The sequence below is a fragment of the Vulpes vulpes genome, chromosome 8 (assembly GCF_048418805.1).
Source record: "Vulpes vulpes isolate BD-2025 chromosome 8, VulVul3, whole genome shotgun sequence".
Lineage (NCBI taxonomy): Eukaryota > Metazoa > Chordata > Mammalia > Carnivora > Canidae > Vulpes > Vulpes vulpes.
Genome location: NC_132787.1, coordinates 21,824,218 through 21,846,712, shown reverse-complemented (window position 1 = coordinate 21,846,712; position 22,495 = coordinate 21,824,218). Strand labels below are relative to the sequence as shown.

The 22,495-nt window shown below is 35.8% G+C and overlaps 1 protein-coding gene across 1 annotated transcript in view; it reads left to right on the top strand.

Annotated features, from left to right (window-relative positions):
• Positions 1 to 22,495, top strand: part of IRAG2 (inositol 1,4,5-triphosphate receptor associated 2) — a 122,726-nt gene that overhangs the window by 24,114 nt on the left and 76,117 nt on the right. The window contains 7 exon segments of the mRNA XM_025995533.2: positions 6,864 to 7,044; positions 9,470 to 9,549; positions 9,640 to 9,718; positions 10,820 to 10,978; positions 14,482 to 14,599; positions 16,946 to 16,996; positions 20,341 to 20,418. Of these exon segments, the coding sequence (XP_025851318.2) occupies positions 6,864 to 7,044; positions 9,470 to 9,549; positions 9,640 to 9,718; positions 10,820 to 10,978; positions 14,482 to 14,599; positions 16,946 to 16,996; positions 20,341 to 20,418 (746 nt within the window).

Sequence of the window (22,495 nt, the reverse complement as noted above, 5' to 3'; positions counted from 1 at the left end):
GCAGTTTAGCGCCAGCCTTCACCCCAGGATGTTATCCTGGAGTCCCAGGATCGAGTCCCACATCAGGCTCCCTGCATGGAGCCTGCTTCTCCCTCTGCCTGTGTCTCTGCCTCTCTCTCTCATGAATAAATAAATAAAATCTTTAAAAAGAGAGAGAGAGAGAATTAGTGAGGAGAGAGGAAGAAGGTGAGGAAGAAACAGACTCCCCACTGAGCAAGGAGCCTAATGAAGGGCTCAATCCCAGCACCCCAGAATCACAATATGAACCAAAGGCAGACTCTTAACCAGCTGAGCCACCCAGGAGCCCTGGGCTTTCTCTTCTGTTCTGTTGATCTATTTGTCTGTTTTTGTGCCAGTGCCATAATGTTCTGATTACTACAGTTTTGTAGTATTTTTTGAAATCTGGGATTGTGATCCTTCTGGTTTTGTTCTTCTTTTTCAGCAATTTGAAGTCTTTTGTGGTTCCATATAAATTTTCAGATTATTTATTCTAATTCTGTAAAAAAAAAATGCTTTTGGCATTTTGGTAAGGATTGCATTAAATCTATCAATTGCTTTGGGTAATACGGACACTTTAACAATATTTGTTCTCCCAATCCATGAGCATGGAATATCTTTCCATTCATTTGTATCATCTTAAATTTCTTTCATCAGTGTTTTATAGTTTTTAGAGCAGAGGTCTTTCATGTACTTGGTCACATTTATTCCTAGGTTTTGGTGCAATTGTAAATGGGATTGTTTTCTTAATTTCTCTTTGTTACTTCATTACTAGTGTATAGAAATGCGGTGGATTTCTATATATTGATTTTGTATCCTGTGACTTTATTGAATTTTTCAGTTCTAGTAGTTTTTTGATGGAGTCTTTGGGTTTTCTATCTGTCATCAGCAAATAGTCATGTCATCAGCAAATAGTGAAAGTTTTACTTCCTTACTAATTTGGGTGCTCTTTCTTTCTGTCTGTCTTTCTAATTGCTATAGCTAGGGCTTTTAATACTATGTGGAATAAAAGTGGTGAGAGTGGACATTCTTGCCTTGTTCCTGCTCTTAGGGGAAAAGCTCTGTTTTTCCCCATTAAGTAAGATGTGGGTTTTTCATATATGACCTTTATTATGTTGAGGTATGCTGTCTCTAAACCAGCTTTGCTAAAGGTTTTATTTTTCTTATCATAAATGATGTTTTCTTTTTCTTATAAATGATGTTTATTTTTCTTATCATAAATGATGTTGTACTTTGTCAAATGCTTTTTCCAAATCTACTGAAATAATCATGTGGTTTTTATACTTTCTCATGTTGGTGTGATGTATCACATTGGTTGATTTGCAAATATTGAACCACTCTTGTATCCTAAGAGAAAATCCCAGTTAATTATGAAGAAGAATTTTCTAAATGTATTGTTGAATTCAGTTTGATTGTATTTTGTTGAGGATTTTTACATCTGTGGTCAGCAGAGATATTGGCCTGTAGTTCTCTTTTTTCATAGTATCTTTGTCTGTTTTTGGTATCAGGGTAATCCTGGCCACATAGAATGAATGTGGGAGCTTTCTTTTCTCTCCTACTTTTTTTTGGGGAGGGGGGGATAGTTTGAGAAGAATAGATATTAACTCTTCTTTAAATTTTTGGTAGAATTCACCTGTGAAGTGATCTGATTCTGAACTTTTGTTTGTTGGGAATTTTGTTTTTTTAAATTACAGATGCAATTGCATTGCTGGTAACTGATATGTTCAAATGGTCTTTCTGAGTCAGTTTTGGGAGGTATTATGTTTCTAGGAATTTATTCATTTCTTTTAATTTGTCCAATTTGTTGGTATATAAGTTTTCACAATATTTTTTATAATCCTTATCCTTTGTATTTTTGTTGTGTTCTTTTCTCTTTTCTTCCCTCCCCTCTTTCTTCCTTCCTTCTCTCCCTCCCTCCCTCCCTCCCTCCCTCCCTTCTCTCCACCCACCACTCTCTTTCATGAGCCGGGCTAAAGATTTATCAATTTTGTTGATCTTTTTAAAGAATCAGGTCCTGGTTTCATTGATCTGTTCTATTGTTATTTTGGTTTCTATTTTGTTTATTTCTACTTTAATCTTTATTATTCCTCCTTCTATTGGTTTGGGGGTTTTGTTTGTTCTTTTTTTTTTTTTTTTTCTAAGTCTTTTAGGTGTATGGCTAAGTTTTTATTTGAGATTTTTCTTGCTGCTTGAATTAGGCCCGTACTGCTATAATCTTCCCTATTAGAATGCTTTTGCTACATTCCAAAGATTTGGGGTCATGGTGGTTCTATTTTAATTTGTCTCCATGTATTTTTAAATTTTATCTTTGATTTCTTGGTTGACCCACTCATCTTTTAGTAGCATGTTCTTTAGCTTCCTTAATTTGTGTCCTTTTCAGATTTTTTTTTCTTGTGCTTGATTTCTAGTTTCATAGTGCTGTGGTCTGGAAAGATGCATGGTATGACTTCAGTCCTTTTGAATTTGTTGAGACTTATTTTGTGGTTTAATATGTGATCTATTCTGGAAGATGCTTCCTGTGCACTTGAGAAAAATATGACTTCTGTCTTAGGATGGAATGCTCTGAATATATCTGTTAGATCTGTCTGGTCCAATGTGTCATTCAAAGCCACTGTTTCATTGTTGATGTTCTGTCTAGATGATCTATCCATTGATGTAAGTGGGGTATATATATATTTTTTTTATTGCTCCCTTTATCGTTAGTAGTATCCTTCTTCTCTTGTTACAGTCTTTGGTTTAACACCTATTTTGTTTGATATAAGTATTGCTACCCTAGCTTTCTTTTCATTTCATTATGCATGATGAGTGCTTTTCCATCCCTTCACTTTCAATCTGCATGTGTCTATAGGTTTGAAATGAGTCTCTTGCAGGCAGCATATCAATGGTTCTTGCTTGTTTATCCATTCTGTCACCCTAGTTGTTGTTGTCTTTTTTTTTTTTTTTGGAGCATTTAGTCCATTTACATTCAGAGTAATTGGTAAGTATGTACTTAATGTCCTTTTGTTACTTGTTTTATGGTTGTTTTTGTAGTTCTTTTCTGGTCCTTTCTTCTCTTGCTCTTTTCTTTTATGGTTTGCTGATTTTCTTTTTTCCCCATATATACAATCTTTTATTTTCCCATAAGGACATGGATTATGATTTCCAGCAAAAAAAAAAAATCTTAGGAATCAAAATTTGTGCTTCAAATAAATGTTACATTGGGATAGAAATGGCAAAAATTCATCCAAGTAAGCTTAGAATATGTGTTCTATATTTGGTTATAGTGACATCCCAGAAGTATTTGCCCATTATCTTAATCTATAGAAATCTATACCCTTCTGATAAGAAGTACTTGGTCATCTTTTTAAGGTCACTCTCATAGCTTACCTACTACATGTGCTTATAAGAAGGGGCATTCTTCTCAGATAAAGAAAGCACATGACTCTCGCAAATATTGGCTACTTTTAATGTTTTCTTAATGATACAACAGAGTGTTCTGGTTAATTTTATGTGTCAACTTGATTGGACTAAGGGATGCCCAGATAGTGGTCAAACTTTATTTATGGATGTGTCTATAAGAGTGTCTCTGGAAGAAACTAACATTTTTATTTGTTTGTTCATTTTATTTTTGGCTTTGTTTTGTTTTTAATCTTTTTGTGTGTGATATTTTATTCAAAATTTTATTTAAATTCTAGTTAGTTGAGATATAGTGTAATATTAATTTCAGGAGTACAATTTAGTGATTCATCACTTATATACAACACTCAGTGCTCAACACAACAAGTGCCTTCCTTAATACCTATCACCCATTTGCTCACCTCCCTTCCATCAACCCTCAGTTCTCTATATTTAGTAGTCTCTTATGGTTTGCTTCCTTCTCTTATTTTTTTCCCTTCCCCTCTGTTAATCTTTTCGTTTCTTACATTCTACATACAAATGTAATCATATGGTATTTGTCTTTCTCTGACAGCTCCATCCATGTCATCACAAATAGCAAGATTTCATTTTTTTTGATGACTAATATTATATATATTATATACATATATATATAATACACACACACACACACACACACACTGTATCTTCTTTATCCATTCATCAGTCAATGTATGTTTGGGCTCTTTCCATTCTGGTTTTCATTAGTTATATACTTGGATTCCTTTCTCTTTATATTTTGATTTGTGATTACCATTAAGTTTATATGTAACATCTTATGCATATAGCACTCTATATTAAGTTGATGGTTGTTTAAGTTTGAACCCAGTCTTAAAGCAACACATTTTTACTCCTCTGTCACCCACATTTTTGCTATATAGTTTCATACTTTTATTGACTGATTTTTGTAGATATACTTAATTTCAGTGCTTTTGTTCATTCCACTTTTCTTACTCCTGCTTTTCTTTCCAATCATAGAATTCCCTTTATCATTTCTTACAAGGCTGGTTATTGGTCATGAATTCTTTTAACTTTTGTTTGGGAAACTCATTATCTCTCCTATTCTGAATTGTTGGATAGAGTATTCTTGGCTGGAATTTTTTCCTAGTGCTTGGAAATATATCATGCCATTCCCTCTGGCCTGCATGGTTTCTGCTTAAATGTTGGCTGAGAGCTTTATGGGGTTTCCTTGTATGTGACTGTTTTCTTTCTCTTGCTGTCCTTTAAAAAAAATTGATGGATCTATCTATCTATCTATCTATCTATCTATCTATCTATCTACCTATCTATCTATCTATTTATTTATTTGAAAGAGAAAACATGCACAGGAGGAGGGGGCAAAGGTAGAGAGAATCCTCAAGCAGACTCCTAGCTGAGCATGGAGGCCAACACAGGACTCAATGCAGAACATGTCATTATCCAACCTTCCCCACCTCACCCCACCCCACTCCTGGCCCTAAGATCATGATCTGAGCTGAAATCAAGGGTCAGGTGCTTAACTGACTGAGGCACCAAGGTGCCCATCTCTTGCTGCTTTTAAAATTCTCTCTTTATCACTACTTTTTGCCATTTTAATTACTATGTGTCTTGATGTGGACCTGCTTGGTTTGGTTGTGTTGTGCCCCCTCTGTGCCCCCATGGGTCTGGATTTGTGTTTCCTTCCCCAGAGTTGGAAAGTTTTCAGCTAATATTTCTTCAAATAAATTTTCTTCCCTTTTTTTTCTCTTCTTCTGGGATCCTTTAATGTCAATGTTATTACGTTTGATGGTGTCATTGAATTCCCTTAATCTCTTCTCATTATTATTCTTTTTTCTTTCTCCTGTTCAATTAGATTGCTTTCTACAACTTTGCCCTCCATGTCACTGATCCATTCTTCTTTTTCCTCTAATCTACTGTGCAGGTTCCTGAAGGTGTCCACATATCTAAGTTGGGAGAGGGAAAGGATGGTACTTACCATGCTTGCCTTCTTTGAGGAGTTTCCCAATGGTCCCTGTCCCTTCTGCACATGTTATAAAATTAGTAAGTAAATCCTCCTATATATCCCAGGTGTTTTTCAAATTGTTGCTTCTTGGTTATATCTCAGCAGGGTTGTTTGTTATGCTGTCTTTTAAGAGCAGGACTTCATTTCCTATCACTCTCCTGCTCTTCCAGAGTCATGCCTATGGCTTTTTAGGGTTCCAAGTGCTAAGGCCCATTGATTTTTAAGAACTTGAAAAGTTAAGCTCCTCTGGTTTTCAAAACCCAAATGTTATGGGGATTTGTCTTCCCAATGTGGATCCACCATGCCTGGGATGCCTGGTGTGGGGTGTGCTCCTTTCTCTTCTCTGTGTCTGTGGTGTCCACCTGTCCCACTGACAGTCTCATGGGTCAGTTTGGTTCCCAATCATGTCTCTACCCTTCCTATCTTTTTTGATGTGGCCTCTTTTCTACATTTGGCTGTGGAGATTCTGTTCTGCCAGTGTTCAGGTTGTTCTCTGGTTTACTTATACTATTGTGAGAATTATCTAGGTGTATCCATGAGATGAAGTGAGTTTAGGATCCTTCTACTCTGCCATCTTCCCCAGATGTCCTATGAGTTTTATGGTTTTGTCTCTCACCAATTTGGTCCTTAATCCGTTTTGAGCTTATTTTTGTTTGTGGTGTAAGAAAATAGTCCAGTTTCATTCTCTTTCATGTAGCTGTCCGGTTTTCCCAACAGCATTTATTGAAGTGACTGTCTTTTTTCCATTTGCTGAAGAGACTGTGTTTTTCCCATTGCATATGCTTGTCTCCTTTGTCATAAGTTAATCGACCATATAGGCATGGGTTTGTCTCTGGGCTCTGCAGTCTGTTATGTTGACCCATGTGTCTGTTTTTGTGACAGTACCATACTGTTTTGATTACTATAGCTTTGTATTATAACTTGAAATCTGAGATTGTGATGCCTTCAGCTTTGTTCTTCTTTTTCAAGATTACTTTGGCTATTTGGGATCATTTGTGGTCCCATACATGTTTTAGGATTGTTCTAGTTCTGTGAAAGATGCTGTTAGTATTCATTGAATGCTTTTTAAGGAAAGAATGGGAGACAAGAATAAGGTAGCCTTTTGATTACTCTCACACATGATTATTGATTATATATATCATGCATATTTAAACCTAACAACAACTGTCTGTGGTAGGTTTTATCATCCCCATTCCAGAGATAAGGAAGCTGAGGCTTAAATAGATTAAGAAATTTTCCCAAATCTACACAGCTGATATATTTCAGAGCCAAGATTTGACACTAGGCCCATTAGACTTCAGCCCAAGGCCAGTGCTCTTGTCACTCTACCATGCCAATTCAGTAGGACTCTGAAGGTTATATGGTATGTTTCTAAGACCCAAGGATCCTGAAAGGGTTGAGTACTTCACTTTTCACTTTTAAAACATAATCTTGACATGTATTTCAAAATTAATTTGCCTTTCTTTCTAAGGTTCAGTTGGAGTTGCCAAAATAATAGATTACTTGAGACAAACAACTAGTCTGAATTCTGAAGCTACTGGACTTGAGGAGCTGTGGGACATGCTTGATCCTGAAAAAAGAGACCTGCATGTGGACCTGGAAACTTTTCTTGCCACCATGGAAGAATGGATGGCTTGCTGTAGAAACAAATGGTAATCATAGTCCTAGCAGGGGTGCATGTCCAGGTTCTGTTTTAACAACTGATTACAGTTAAAACTAATCACTGTTTTTCATGTTGATGGAAGTACTATAATCCAGTGCTCCTCACACGTTAGCACATACTGGAATCACCTGAACTATTTATTATACCTGATTGTTGCCTCCTAACCATGATTCAAGAGGTCTGGAGTGAAACCTGATAATTTGCATTTCTAACATATTTCCAAGTGATAATGATGCTGATGAGTTTATATGTGCACATGGGGGTGATAAGTATACTTTGAGAATGTATCATATTAATTATGTTAATTCTAATAACATCCACTTATTGTGATTAGGGGCAGAACATATTATTATATTCTCACAAAAAAGTGAGCTGACATAAGAGTCAAGCAAATTATTGATAATGACCGGCAAATGTCCAAATGCATTTACACACAGAGTGAGTGCCCTTTAAAGGTCAGTGGGGATAATTAGGCAGTGAATATAATTTGGAAACCTAGGATAAAGGGAAGCTAAAGGGAAAAGGAAAAAATTAGTGGAGTTGAGGGGAAAAAGATGGATAAGGAGAATATTTATGCATATTAGGTGCCCCTGGTGGAACCTAGAGAAATTTTACCTTCTTTCACAGGAAGCTTAATTTCTATGGCTTTTAATCAGCCACCAATCTCCAGTTTTTAGTTTATATGTACTAGGAATTTTCTTAAAGAACACTGCAAGTCCAAAAAGTGACAAAACTTGCTAGATTTCACATAGGGTTAGGATGTCTAGATGACTAAGATGACTAAAATGTTGTTTGCCAAAATCGAGTTAATCATGAAAGCAAGATACATGTATAAAAATATCTAATCTTACTAGTAATCAAAAAAATACAAATAAAGACAGCATATCAGTTTTGTCCATCAATTTAGCAAAGTTTTAAAAGAATAACTCTACTCCATGTTGTCAGGGCAGGTAGAGAAAATAAGCCTCCTCTCATTCATTGGTGGTGGTGGTGCAAGTTGGCATAGTTTTTTCAAGAATGATTTAGGAATATGTATCAAACCCTTAAAAATATGTGATATATTTGGACTAGTCATGTAGCTTTAAGAAAAATAACAAATCCTATACCCTAATATGTGTGTTTATGATAGTGATAAATATAAGCAACTTAAATATTTTTAAATGGAGGGTCAGACTAAAATTACAAACCCTCTTTTTTCAAGAAAAAATATGCATTAAAAAGTCAGGAGGAATATATTCCAGAATGATCATCTTTCCATAATGGTTTCAACTTTTTGTTTTTTTCTTATGCATTTTCTCATTTTTCTAAAATACTTAACTTAGTATAATAAAAGTACTAATGATCCTTTATAAAATGGTGTGACAGCAAAAGAAAAAAACTCCAATTTTTATAACAAAAAAAAGAAAGATATAAACACAAAATATAAGAACAGAAACTCAAATGACAATAGGTATATAGTTTTCAATAGTAAAATGGTACATGAATTATTCTGATAGACATCTCACATTGAAACACAATGAGATGTAAGTATAAATATAGAGAATTTTGTGGCTGTTTCAGAGAAATAGTCTAGGTATTTGTCATTTAGAAAGATTAAGTAAAACTTAAATTATTGTATAGAGGCTCTTAAAAAGGAAACGGTTGAAAACTTTGATATATTTATTTTTAGGGTTAGAGCTAGAGTTTGTGTATTCCCCAAATTTGGGGAGTAAATGCTCAAAGTACAATTTGTCTAAGCTCAATTTGGTTTTCCATGAGAAAGGAAAAATGATAGCACCTTAAATGTGTCATGAAGTATTAATTGTTCATTCCTCTTCCTTCCCAATTTTAATTTTTAATTTAATTTAATTTATTTATTCATGAGAGACACAGAAAGAGAGAGGCAGAGATATAGGCAGAGGGAGAAGAAAGCAGGCTCCATGCAGGGAGCCAGATTCCCACATCTGGGTGGGACTTGGTCCCAGGACTCCAGGATCACACCCAGAGCCGAAGGCAGATGCTCAACCCCTGAGCCACCCAGGTGTCCCATCCTTCCCAATTTTTAATCCCACAATCTTGTTATCTCAGCAAATATTCACTTATTACTCCAAACTATGTTGACTTCCTAATCCTTTGAGACTTCACATCCCCAATCATAGCTGCTGCACATCATCATCTGTCTACTTCTTCATGCACATTTTCTTTTTCATGTTAGATTAAAAGTTTATGGAAGATAGTGGTACAGCCTTATGTTTCTTTTCTATTACCCTGCCTAAGCACAATGTCGAGCTCCAAAGAGTTGCTGAGGATTAGATAGTTTTAAAATTCAGAAAGAAATACCTGAATAGAAAAGCTACAGAGCACATATGAAAAATAAGCTAAACTTTGGGCTGACAAAGAATCCTAACTGATTGGTTTTGTTGTTTTGGTTGCAGGGAAAGAATGAGTAGTGAATCGAGTGGCAGGATCGATGATTCTGTTTTTGAACAGGACACCATAAAATCAAGTAGGGCAAGTAAGTATGTGTTTCTTCCGGTTTGTTTTGCCACTTTCTTGTGGTTTGGAGAAATGGATTTTTCATAAAACACTCTTGTATGTGTTTCAGTTAAGATGACCACAGATAAAACAGAATCTACGTCATGGAGCTTCGAGGCTTTGGGTGGAGATATGTCTAAAGGAGTCTTGTAAGCATTCTTACTTCTAATGCTTTCTCAAGTACCTCTTGTTTATTTTTCTCATTTATTTCATAGGCCTACATGTTTTACTTATGATAAAACCACTTAGTTTGTGTGTGTACATATGTGTGTGTGTGTGCGTGTGTGTGTGTGATGGAGCCAATCTTTCATTTAACTCTTGACTACTCTGTCCCAATTGCATCAGAAGAAATTTCACTAGAAACATGATTTATATAAGACTAGTTTTATATAAATCAACATTTTCACACTAATAAAACCCTTCTCCTACATTAACTTTTTATGTGTTTTCCACGGAAAACAAATTCATTTGAGGTAGAGTTATGACATTGACTTTAAGCTCTTTGGGGATTGCTTTTAAAGCACCTCTTTAATAGATACTTTCAGATATGAATGAGAAAAGCTGTTTTCTGCAAAATGTGAGTTTTATATATCAAGGAGGGGCAATTCTGTCTCTTTAGGTTTGCTCATGCAAAAAGATGTGGTAGGAACCGTGAACCCAAGCTGTGTTAAACACTGGGATGATATAGCAAAGAGGAGGGAAGGCTGGGCACTCCATGAAACATGCAGTCTAGACTCTCAAAGGGTCTGTGATGTAATATCAGGGTCCAGGGTGGCACAAACACTAACATGCTGTAGAAAATATCACAAAAGATGAATACTAAACCGTGAGCTACAGGCTTAAACGTAAGTCTCTAGGAATTCTTTCCTAGTTAAGGGCCTATTAAAACCAGCCAAGATCCCTTGGCTGAAAGAGTAACAATGTGTCAATTTGTTTCAGAAACTCTCATAACCCAGACAAAATGGGAACTCTTCATTGTAGGCAGAGGCAAATGTAAGGAGTGAAGTGGAAAAGATTTAACAAAAACTGTGCCAGCTGACTTCACAACAGGCAGATGCTGAACACTGGGCAATTTTGGAAAAATCTGCTACTGTAGCAATGCTTGAATAAATATTTATTGTATAAATGGACTACACTTATGAGGATGGAAGAGGATAAAGCAGAAAATCCGACAGTGAATATATGCCTTATTTTGATTGGAAGGAATTGGAGATGTTGAAGATTATTCTCATTCATTCTTTTACCTACAGAGAGATGTCTGATCTGATTACCTATGTAGCAGACCTGCATTTTAACAAGCAGAAATTGGAAGAAGAAAATAATAAGTTTAAATTGGCATTAGAAACCTTGGAAGAAGCTAATTGCCAGTTATCAGAGGATTATACTGAATTGTGCCATCAGATAAAAAGGTGAACCATAGAGAATGGTCCTGGGTGCTGGGAGCTTTCTGTTCTTTTTTCATTTTTTAAAAATTGGGTTATAATTAGTTTTATTATATATTATACATTTATATTATTTATATTATATATTTATATATTATTATATTTATATTATATAATATATATTATTTTATTTTATTATAATTATTTTTTAAATTGGGTCATAATTCACAAAAGGGTAAAAATTTACCCTTTGAGATGTACAATTCAGTGGGATTTTTTTGTATGTTTGGAAGGTTGTGCAGCCAATTACTATGATCTAATTCATTGCTCCAAAAAGGAAACCCATACTTGTTAGCAGGTACTCCCCATTTCCCTTCTCCTCAGCTCTGGCAACCATTAGTCTACTTTCTGTCTCTATGGATTTACCTGTTCTGGACATTTCACATAAATGGAATCATACAATATGTGACCTTTGTGCCTGGTTTCTTTCACTTAGCGTGTTGTCAGAGTTTGGTGTAGCATATATCACTGCTTCATCCCTTTTTGTGGCTAAATCATATTCCATTGTATGGGCATATACATTTTATTTATCCATTGTTCAAAGAATGAATTACAATGGTAATCAATGGTATCCATTGTTTTGGGTTATTTTCACTTTTTGGCTATTACAAATACCACTGCTATGAACATTTCTATACAAGTTTTGTGTGAACATAGGCTTTTAGTTCTCCTCGATATATACCTAGAAGTGAAATTGCCCTTTAGTGACTTATAGTTAGAATTTTGAAGAACTATTAAACTGTTTCCAAAGTAGCTGCACTATTTTAGACTTTTGCCACCAATGTTTGTCAGTTCTTTTCTAGCAATGATATTCTTTATGTCAATCAAGGTGGTGTTGTTGATTGAAGACCAACAAGCCTACTGATGAAGTGTGGATCTATCCAAAGCCTTATTTTTTTGTGTGTATCTAAATTATTTCTTTCTTTCTTTTTTTATACGTATATTTTTTTTATTGGAGTTCGATTTGCCAACATATAGTATAACACCCAGTGCTCATCCCATCAAGTGCTCGGTGCCTCTCACCCAGTCACCCCACACCCCTGCCCACTTCCCCTTCCACTACCCCTTGTTCGTTTCCCAGAGTTAAGAGTCTCTCGTGTTTTGTCACCCTCTGATTTTTCCCACTCATTTTCTCTCCTTCTCTCTATAATCCCTTTCACTATTTTTTATATTCCCCATGTAAGTGAAACCATATAATGATTGTTCTTCTCCGATTGACTTACTTCACTCAGCATAATACCAAGACACCTGCACTCCAATGTTTATAGCAGCAATGTCCACAATAGCCAAACTGTGGAAGGAGCCTTAGTGTCCACCAAAAGATGAATGGATAAAGGAGATGTGGTATATACACACAATGGAATATTACTCAGGCACCAGAAATGACGAATACTCACCGTTTGCTTTGCATGGATGGAACTGGAGGGTATCCAAAGCATTCTGTGGTTCAGTTGAACTCCTACTCTATGCAAATTCCCATGCTAAGTACAGTTGACTCTTGAATAATGCAGATTTGATCTTCATGGGTCCATTGATACATGGATTTCCTTCAATAAATACAGTATGGTACTGTAAATGTATTTTTCTTCCTTATGATTTTTTAAAAAGATTTCATTTATTCATGAGAGACACAGAGAGGCAGAGACATAGGCAGAGGGAGATGCAGGCTCCTTGTGGGGAGCCTGACGTGGGACTCTGGAATCACATCCTAGGCAAAGGTAGACGCTCAACTGCTGAGTCACCCAGGTGTCCCTCCTTATGATTTTCTTAATAACATTTTCTCTAGCTTACTTTATTACAAGAATACAGTGTATAATACATGTAACATAGAAAATATGTATTATTTATCTTATTGGTAAGGCTTCTGGTCAACAATAGGCTATTAGTAGTTAAGTTTTGGGAGAGTCAAAAATTATACATAGATATTTTAGGAAGGTTGATGCGCATAACACCCATGTTGTTCAAGGGCCAGCTATATTATGAGAGATTCATTGATAAGTCAGTTTTAAAATGTGAATATGACTGTGTGGATGGGTGGAACCATATGACTCATCCTGATTACCCTAGTGCTCAGTAGAATGTCTGCCATAGAATAGCTCCCTCATCCTTTCAGTGGTTTGCCAGCCAGAAATCCGTATCTTCTTTGTCTTCCTCAGCCTTCACTTCTAAATCAGATAGCAAGCCCTGTTAATTTTACCTCCTTTATTAACCCTCAAGAAGATTTACTTTCTATTTCTATATCTACTACTTCAACTAAGTATCATCTTTCACCTGGATTACTACAGCAACCTCCTGACTCGTCTCCCTGCCTTTCCAAAATGGGCAGGAATGCTTTCCCTAAATGCCAGTCTGACCAGATCATGCCCCTGTTTTAAACACTCCGATGGATCCCTATCACATCAGGATGACATTCAATTTGCAGAGTCCTTCCTAATGGGGTTTCTGTTGCTTATCTCTACTCTTATTTTCCACTCTAGGCTCCAACAATATCAGCTTATAGCCCCTCAATGGGCTTCAGGTTGTTCTCCACCTCCAACCCACCCTCCCTACCCCTCCATTATCTGACCTGTCTGCCTTTTATACAGTGTCTACAGAACTTGGGTTCATTCCAATCTTGTATTATAATTATGATTGTATTATAATTATGACCGTATTAAAACTATAATTGTCTATTTACTCTTCTATAAGATCCGGGAGTATAGAGTTCTCATGATTGGATTCACTTTTGTCTTCTTCAGGGCCTGGCTTAAATTTGGAGTTCCATGAACATTTGTTGAATGATCAATGTAATTCCTTAGGAAGGAAAAAAAATTGTATCTTCTTTGAGACTCTGCTCAGAAAATAGTTCATAATCCAGTGGGAATACAAATAAGCAATTCCATGATATAGATTATCATAATTCATTTAATAGATTTTGTTGGACATTTAGGTTGTCTCCAATGCTTTGGTATTGTAAACAATGCTAAATAATAAATTTCTAAAGTAAAATAAATAGACACTATTTGTAATTGTTTAGTTGTCCTCTACTTCACTAGTATGTAACGCCTACAATGACAAGAAGGACTGTGTCTCTTGCTCACCATCATAGGCCTCCTTATAGGGTACAGCACTTGGAACATGGTATTATTCAATAAATATTTGTAGAATTGCATTAACTAAATACTATATCTTGGTGGAAGGAAGAACCATGTGATTCAGCCAATGATTAATTTTAAAGGGAGACTCCAAATCTTTATCTTCAAGAATATGTTTGTTTCTTTCCATCTCTCTTTCCCCACCATACCCCCCTAAATCTCTTCCTTTTCTAAGGACTGTGAAAGATCACGGGTATATTTATACTATTGTTGGCATCTGGTTTAAGCCTTTAGTGGTTTTAAGCTTGGGTCCAAAAATAGTCCTTGACTTTACTTTGTGTCTTTGACAGTTATATTTGAGGTTTTGCTCATTGCCTTTTCCTCCCACCCCCACAGTGCCCACCAGGCTATTAAGAGAACAAATCTTTTAAAAGAAGAACTGGAGGAACTGAAAGTTAGTATGAATGCTTCTGAAGAGCAGAAGACCATTATTGTAGCCCAGAACAAACAATTAGTAAGTCATCCAAGTACTTGGAAATTGGCATATAGTTTACATAACTGAAATCCAAGAGGGCTGATTTGGAAGCAGAAATCAGAAGTCAGTAGGCTGATGAATGAATTTGTAATACCTTAGGAAAGTAAACACAAATAGGATAAACTTTTTCTTTTCAATCAATTCTTTGCAAATTAGTCATATTCACAATGGTTTGTGAAGATCTAGAAGATCTCTGTAATGCCTCCTGAAGTTGATAGGTGAATTCATAAATACCTGATACTAAAAACCACTTTAATTTCCTTAAAAAAGTTCTCAAATTTTCACCTTTTCCTCAGGTTAAAGAAAAATTCATTATCATAGTACTTACAGGTTAGTAAGAAACCCCATAATTAAGTCCTTACACTAAATAAACACAGGCTTGAAATTTTTAGAGCAAAACATTATTTAGATTAAGCTTTACCTCAACTGCCAAAAAAGTAGTCTTTTTAAATTAAGAATGTTAAACTATTATTTAAAGCTTTGGTAATAATCTTCAAACCCCTGATAAATTCCAGCAGTATTTTAGCATTGCTAACAATGGTGAAGTCAGATTAAAGTCATTCAGACTAATTCATTTTTAGATCTATAAGCCATCAGGAGACTTGGGTTCCAGATCTATGTCATTCCTACAACCAACACAGATTAGCTTAGCTCTTGCCTCAGTAGCAAAATGTGGTGATTAGACTCATTGACTGTCAGGTGACTCTACAAGTCTCTATGAATGTGGTACAGGAAAGGCTCAATTTGGTACCACAGAGGAACTTGTATGTAGAGGAAATATTGAGAAATGATCAAGTAGACACTCTTGGGAGTCAGACTGCTGGCATCCAAGTCTTGACTCCAATGTCTGCGTAACTTTAGGCAAAGCACATAACCTCTTAGTCTTTAGTGTCCTCACATATAAAATGAAGATAACTGTACTACTTACCCGAGGGCTGGAAGGGTTAAATAAGTTAATACATGTAAAGCAAACAATGTCTTTTTTCCTCCCAGGGCTCAATATTGTTAGCTGTTATTGTTAAAAGTGCAGAGTCCTAGATATACAACCCTAACTTTTTGCATTTTATAGTGTTTTACAATTTCAAAGGAATTTTTACTACTTTATCTCATTGGTCATAGAACTTCTATGAGGTAAAAATAGAAGTTAATGTACTTCAATTTAAAAAGTTAATAGTTATAGGTAAAGACCAGAGATGTTTTGATTATTCAAAATCAATTATCTAATAAATGTAGAGCTACAAGTGAACTCAGGTCTTCAGATTCCAATTACGTGGTGTGTGTGTCCTTTCATTCTTGCACAAATGACATCTTAACCTGAGCTGCTTCCCCTTTTATTTTTATGTTATAGGAGTAATAATACCTGTCTGCTCTGTAAAATGAGGAAACGCAGGGGTGCCTGGGTGGCTTGGCCAGCTGTGGCTCCAACTCTTGATTTCAGCTCAGGTCATGATCTCAGGGTTGTGGGCTCTGAACTGACCATGAAGCCTGCTTAGGATACTGTCCCTGCCTTTCCCTCTGCTCCTCTGCACCACCCCTCATCGTACCCCACCCTCAAAAAAATGAGGAAGTACATTTTAACAAAGAAAAAATAAAATCCCACAAAATCCTTAGCTTACAGGCAGCCCAGGTGGCTCAGTGGTTCAGCGCTGCCTTCGGCCTAGAGCCTGATCCTGGAGACCTGGGATTGAGTCCCACGTCAGGCTCCCTGCATGGAGCCTGGTCCTCCTTCTGCCTGTCTCTCTCTCTCTCTCCCCCCCCCCATGTCTCTCATAAATACATAAATAAAATCTCAAAAAAAAAAAAATCCTTAACTTACCCTATCCATGAGATTTACTGCTAACATTTGGCATATATCTTGTCCTAGAATATTTTTTCTTCTTGTGGTTCTGAATTTGATGCTCTTAATTATAAAATGGTTTTTGATATTCATATGTTCTGGTAATATTGAATTTGAGAATATCCATAGCTTCAAGTAGAAAGCTAGAACTTTTTGTGATTTCAAGGTGCCATTTAAATAGATGAATTCATACTACCTATCATAAGTGGAGGGTGGGAAAGAAGCCAGGCTATTCCTTTTTTGTTTTTCCCTCTTTCCCTCCCTGTCAGATTGAGCCAAGGAGAAGAGTGATTTCTTACAAATCCCAAGAAGCTAGAAGTCAAAGGTTTAGCTTCATATTGAGAATATTTTCAGACTAGGCTCATTTGTGATCTGTCAATACCATGTTTAAAGCTGAGAAAGAGAAAGAATGTCAGTCTTAGAGATAAATATGAAGTATTTTAATAAATTTCTAAGTGCTTTTTGATTCCTTTCTCTCAATGAATCAGGAGACAGAAAACCGGGCTCTGATTCTTAAGATTCGGATTCTCCAAGAAGAGGTATGTTGAAATTACTAAAAACAGGTACAGATAAACATATGGAAATCATATAGGCATGCATTCGGACCCTTGATTAAATATAAATCATGTGAATATTCAGGATACTATGAACCAAAGACCATATTGCTTTGTCAAATGAGGAAGAGTGGATAGGGCTTTCATGTCTGAACAGAAATACGTTATTACCTTGTAATTATCCATGGAAGGAATGGGGTTTAAGAAATTCAGATTTAAAATGAAATAAAAATAACTTATATAAAAAAGTATACAAATCAAGAAGGAAAAGGTAGACATTATCTAATAATTTTCCATTATTCCACTGAAATAGATGGAAGAAGTCTTGAATCTAAGACCCAGTCACTGTCTGAAAGTCTGACTTTAGAAAAAACATTTAGCTTTCTGGAATTAATAATATCTATTTCCTACAGCCACTTTGGGGATTAAGATAATACATATGAAGCTATTTGATGAATTGTAAGGTACTTCATATATGTTAGGAAATAATAGTTAAATCTCTAAAAAAAATTATCCTATGCCTTAAATTTTTTAATCAACAGAGTTAAAGCACTGAAGCAACAGGTAACAGAGCTACTCATAAGTTATGATTTTGGAAGAAAATTCTCTATAATTATCTTTTAAATGTCAAATTTATGTACAGTTTTTTATTTGGGTTTATCAGAGGTATTCATTAAGCTGTAATGAAGAGACTGATGGAGCATTATCTCAAATATGGGCCAACTGGACATTAAGGAAATTTTATAGTGGGTTGGAAAGGAACAATTAAAAGACTGTCAAGAAACTGTACCTTAGATTTAGACGTGGTATAGCAACAAGGCCAGGTTTTCATGAAACTAGTACTTTATGGTTAAGCTCTCAGTGTAAGACATTTTTCTCCTCGTATTTAAGATGATTGACTAGCATCAAAGAATTGTACAGAACTGAATTTAGAGGTATTAGGTATTAGGACGTCCTGAGGTATTAGGACGAAGATATGGAACCCTTCATCACGAGAGCATTGCAATTATTGATTTGCATTAGAAAAAGCATATGGGATCCCTGGGTGGCGCAGCGGTTTGGCGCCTGCCTTTGGCCCAGGGCGCGATCCTGGAGACCCGGGATCGAATCCCACGTCAGGCTCCCGGTGCATGGAGCCTGCTTCTTCCTCTGCCTGCGTCTCTGCCTCTCTCTCTCTCTCTCTCTCTCTCTCTCTCTCTCTGTGACTATCATAAATAAATAAAAAATAAAAAAAAAAAAGAAAAACGATTAAAAAAAAAAAAAAAAGAAAAAGCATATCAATGTCATGACTAGCTGAGATTCCTTTACGTGGTAAAAATCTGATGCACTGTGAAAAGTAATAGCACAATAGCTTGGTAGTTACTTTCACTCACTTCATTCATTCATTCAAACATACTCATTGGGAGACCATTGTGAGCTAGGCACTATTCTAGGTGTTGAGGATACTAGCTTATGCACAAAAGCCCATGTGGAACTAGCATATTAGGTGGTGATTAGTGCTATGGAGGAAGGAAAAGCAGAAAACAGAATTGTGGGACAGTGCAATTTAAAGTAGAGTGGTTAGGAAAAATAGCCTTATGAAGTTAATCATTTGATAAAAATGAAAGGATGTTTATCAGTGAAGGAACATTCCAGGCAGAGGAAGCCATAAGCTCTAAGTCCTCGGGCTCAGCCTGCATGCTCTTTTTGAAGGACACCAAGACCAGTGTGGTCAGTGCAGAGATAACAAGCACAAGAATTACAGACAAGGGTTGCAGGGAGCCAGACCCACAGTGTCTCATAGAGGCCTTGTATGGACTCTGGCTGCTTCTGCTGATTGAGATGGGAGCCATTGGACAGTTTTGAGCAGAACAGAAATGTGATCTAATTTCTATTTTAACAAGATAACTCTGGCTTCTCGGTTTAAAAATGGTAGTGGAACAAGGAAAAAAGTGGGAGACCAATTACAAGGCTTTGTAACATGCAGGCATGAATTTACGGAGGCTGATGCAGAGGTGAGCGGAGGTGGAGAGAAGTGTTAGATCAGCAAATGCTTTATAACCTATCCAAGGGTATTTATTATATGTTCGGGTGATATGGATGTTCTCTTCTGATTGTTGCTAATGTTTGAGTGAGATAAAAGCAAAGTCATTGGCTGATGCTGAGAAAGTTGGAGGAAGAATGGGAAGCTCAAGGAGAGAGAAGGGATGAAATAGGTCAGGAATTGGTAAACATTTTGTAAAGGATCTGATAGTAAATATTTTTTTAGCCTTCCCTGGCTAAAAGGCCTTTTCTGTAACCACTTACTTCTGCCATTGTCATATGAAAACAGCCATAGACAATATGAAATAAAAATAGGCCATTGTGCTTTGAAAAAGCTTTGTTTACAAAGCAGGTGGTCAACCGCAGTTGTGGGGGTGTGGGTGGGGAAGTTGGTGTAATTTCCCTGATTTAAGCCAGCGGCCACATGAATGGACTAGAATTGTATGATATGATCACCAGTAAAAATTGAAGTTAAAAATTATGGATTGAGGGATCCCTGGGTGGCGCAGCGGTTTGGCACCTGCCTTTGGCCCAGGGCGTGATCCTGGAGACCCGGGATCGAATCCCACGTCAGGCTCCCGGTGCATGGAGCCTGCTTCTCCCTCTGCCTATGTTTCTGCCTCTCTCTCTCTGTATGACTATCATAAATAAAAAAATTTAAAAAAAATTATGGATTGAATGTGTGACCTGGTGGTTCATTTGTATTTTTCTTTAACAATGTTTATCTGGAAGGGTGCTGTCAAGGAGTGGGTAGCAAGCTGAAATTAAGCAAATACTAAGAAGTAGGTAGGGGAGAGGCAAGGGAATTGAGGGGAGGTGGAAGAGAGGTTATTGTAATGATTGACCATGGATGAATTTAGCTGAATAAAGAGGGGACTGAGTTCATAAGGAGATGGAAGGATAATGAGAATGTGGTAGAAACAAAAGATTGCAGACTTCAGTAGGGACTGAAGTTTAGGTGGCTCTCAAAAAAGTAATCTGGAAAGAGAAAGTGGTGGTTCAAGAGTAAAATATTTGTAATTAAAATCATGGTGGGGTCATACTTGCTGGGAATGACAAGTTTAAAGATGTGACTGGGCAGTGAATGGCCGAGTGACCATGGAAGATAAGAAGGATCTCTCAAGAGTATTCCTGGATGGTTTTATTAAAAGGATCGTTATTTTTGGATAAAGTCTACAGTTTTGTCCCTTAGTTTAAAATAGATTGTGATGTTAATGATGAAAATACCACTTCCTAAAAAAAACTTTGTGATGTTCTTTTATTCTTTTTTTGTCTAAATCTAAGAATATTATCTTCTTTTACATCAGAATACTAAGAACATTATGGATATATATAAATTGGAAAAGAAGATTGAGGAATTGTCTAAAACTGAGATAGAGTACCAAGTAAGCACTTCCCAAATACTGGTAAAATATTTTCTTTTGTCAAACTAATATTACTTTATGAAAGTGTATATGACTTATTGACAAAATAATGTTTGATTATACATTTTTAAATTTGTGTTCCTCAAAATATCTGAATGACAGTGTATGAAACACAATTTCTATTTTTCAAAATGTAATGGCTTTACTGATATCTGATATATAACACACATGCCATTAAATTCATCCACTTAAAGTATGTAAGTCAGTGGTTTTAGTGTATATTCACAGAATTGGGTAACTATCACCAAAACCAACTTTAAAACATTTCTGTCATCCCAAAAGAAATAACTTTAGCAGTCATTCCCCACTCCCCAGCAACCCTAGACAACCACTATAGAGACTTTTTGTCTCTATAAAAGACATTTACCTATTCTGGACATTTCATATAAATGGAATCATATACACTGTGTGGGGTCTTTTGTGATTGATTCCTTTCATTGAGCATAGTGTTTTCCAAGGTTCATTTATGTTAGAGCTTATATTAATACCTTATTTCCTTTTATTATTGAAAAATATTCCATTTTATGGATACACCAAAATTTGTGTATCCATTCACCGGTTGATGAGTATTAGGACTGTTTCTACTAAAAAAAAAAAAAAAAAAAGGACTGTTTCTACTTTTTGACTGTCATGAATAATGCTTCTATGAACATTTGATTATATATTTTTGTGTCAATCTTTATTTTCTCATAAGTATGCATTTAGAGTGGATCTACTGAGTCATATGATAACTCTGTATTTGACTTTTTATTTTTTTAGAGAGTGAGAGTTGCACGTGTGAGTGGGGTGGGCAGAGAAAAAGGGAGAGAGAGAGAATCTTAAGCAGGCTCTACACTCAACATGGAGCCTGATACAGGGCTCAATCCTATGAACCTGAGATCATGATCTGAGCTGAAATCGAGAGTTAGATGCTTAACTGACTGAGGCACACAGGTGCCCCTAAGTTTGACCTTTTTAGGAACTCCCAGACTCTCTTCCGGTACCATTTTACATTTCTACCAGCTATGCAGGAGGGCTCAGATTTCTCCACATTCCTGCCAACACTTGTTACTATTTATATTTTTTTATTACAGCAGCAATTTCTAATTTAAGAGTATCTAGTTTTGTAAATCCCTTAATCAGTAAAGATTTCAGCTGTTATACTTTCTAATGCAAAAAAATGAGAGCTGGGAAAAAATCTATCCTTGATTGAATTAAGGGATGAGAGCCTACACAAATGATTTTTTAAATTATATCTAAAAAGTCTATATCTAGTGCATATTTTTGTTATATATTCCATACATTCTTACCAGGAAACTAAAAGAATATTAATAAACTTAGGAATTTGTGTCACACTTAATGTCATCTCTAATAGTTTCTCTAAGCAATATTTTTTGATGTAGTATATGTATGTAATAATGTACTTAAATTTCATGTTTGTGGAATTTTCAAGTTTCCTAACAGATACCTAAATTCCATATGTATGTATACATATACATATATTATTACATATATATATCAATCATAGTTTAGACATTCAAATTAATTTTATTCTAGGAATGACTGTTTTTGGAAAACACACTTATTATAAACTAGTAGTAGAAAGAGAAGACATGGGTTCAAATCCTGTCTTGTCTACTTAAAAGTTTTATGACCTTAAACAAGCAATTAACCTCTATTTCAATTTTCTCATCTACTAAATGTATATAATTTTTTCTACCTAATCCCAAAGCTTGGTGGAAACTCAAATGAAATGATTATGTGAAAATATCTTTATAACTATGAAGGGATATCAAATATATATGATAATTCTACTTCTGTCTATGTTGATTATTTTTCTCAGTTTTCAATTCAATTATTACATATTTATCAATCATATTAGAAGTTTTTTTTTTAAAGCCTTATTTTTTTTTTAATTTTTATTTATTTATTTATGATAGTCACAGAGAGAGAGAGAGAGAGAGAGAGAGAGAGGCAGAGGCACAGGCAGAGGGAGAAGCAGGCTCCACGAACCGGGAGCCCGACATGGGATTCGACCCTGGTCTCCAGGATCGCGCCC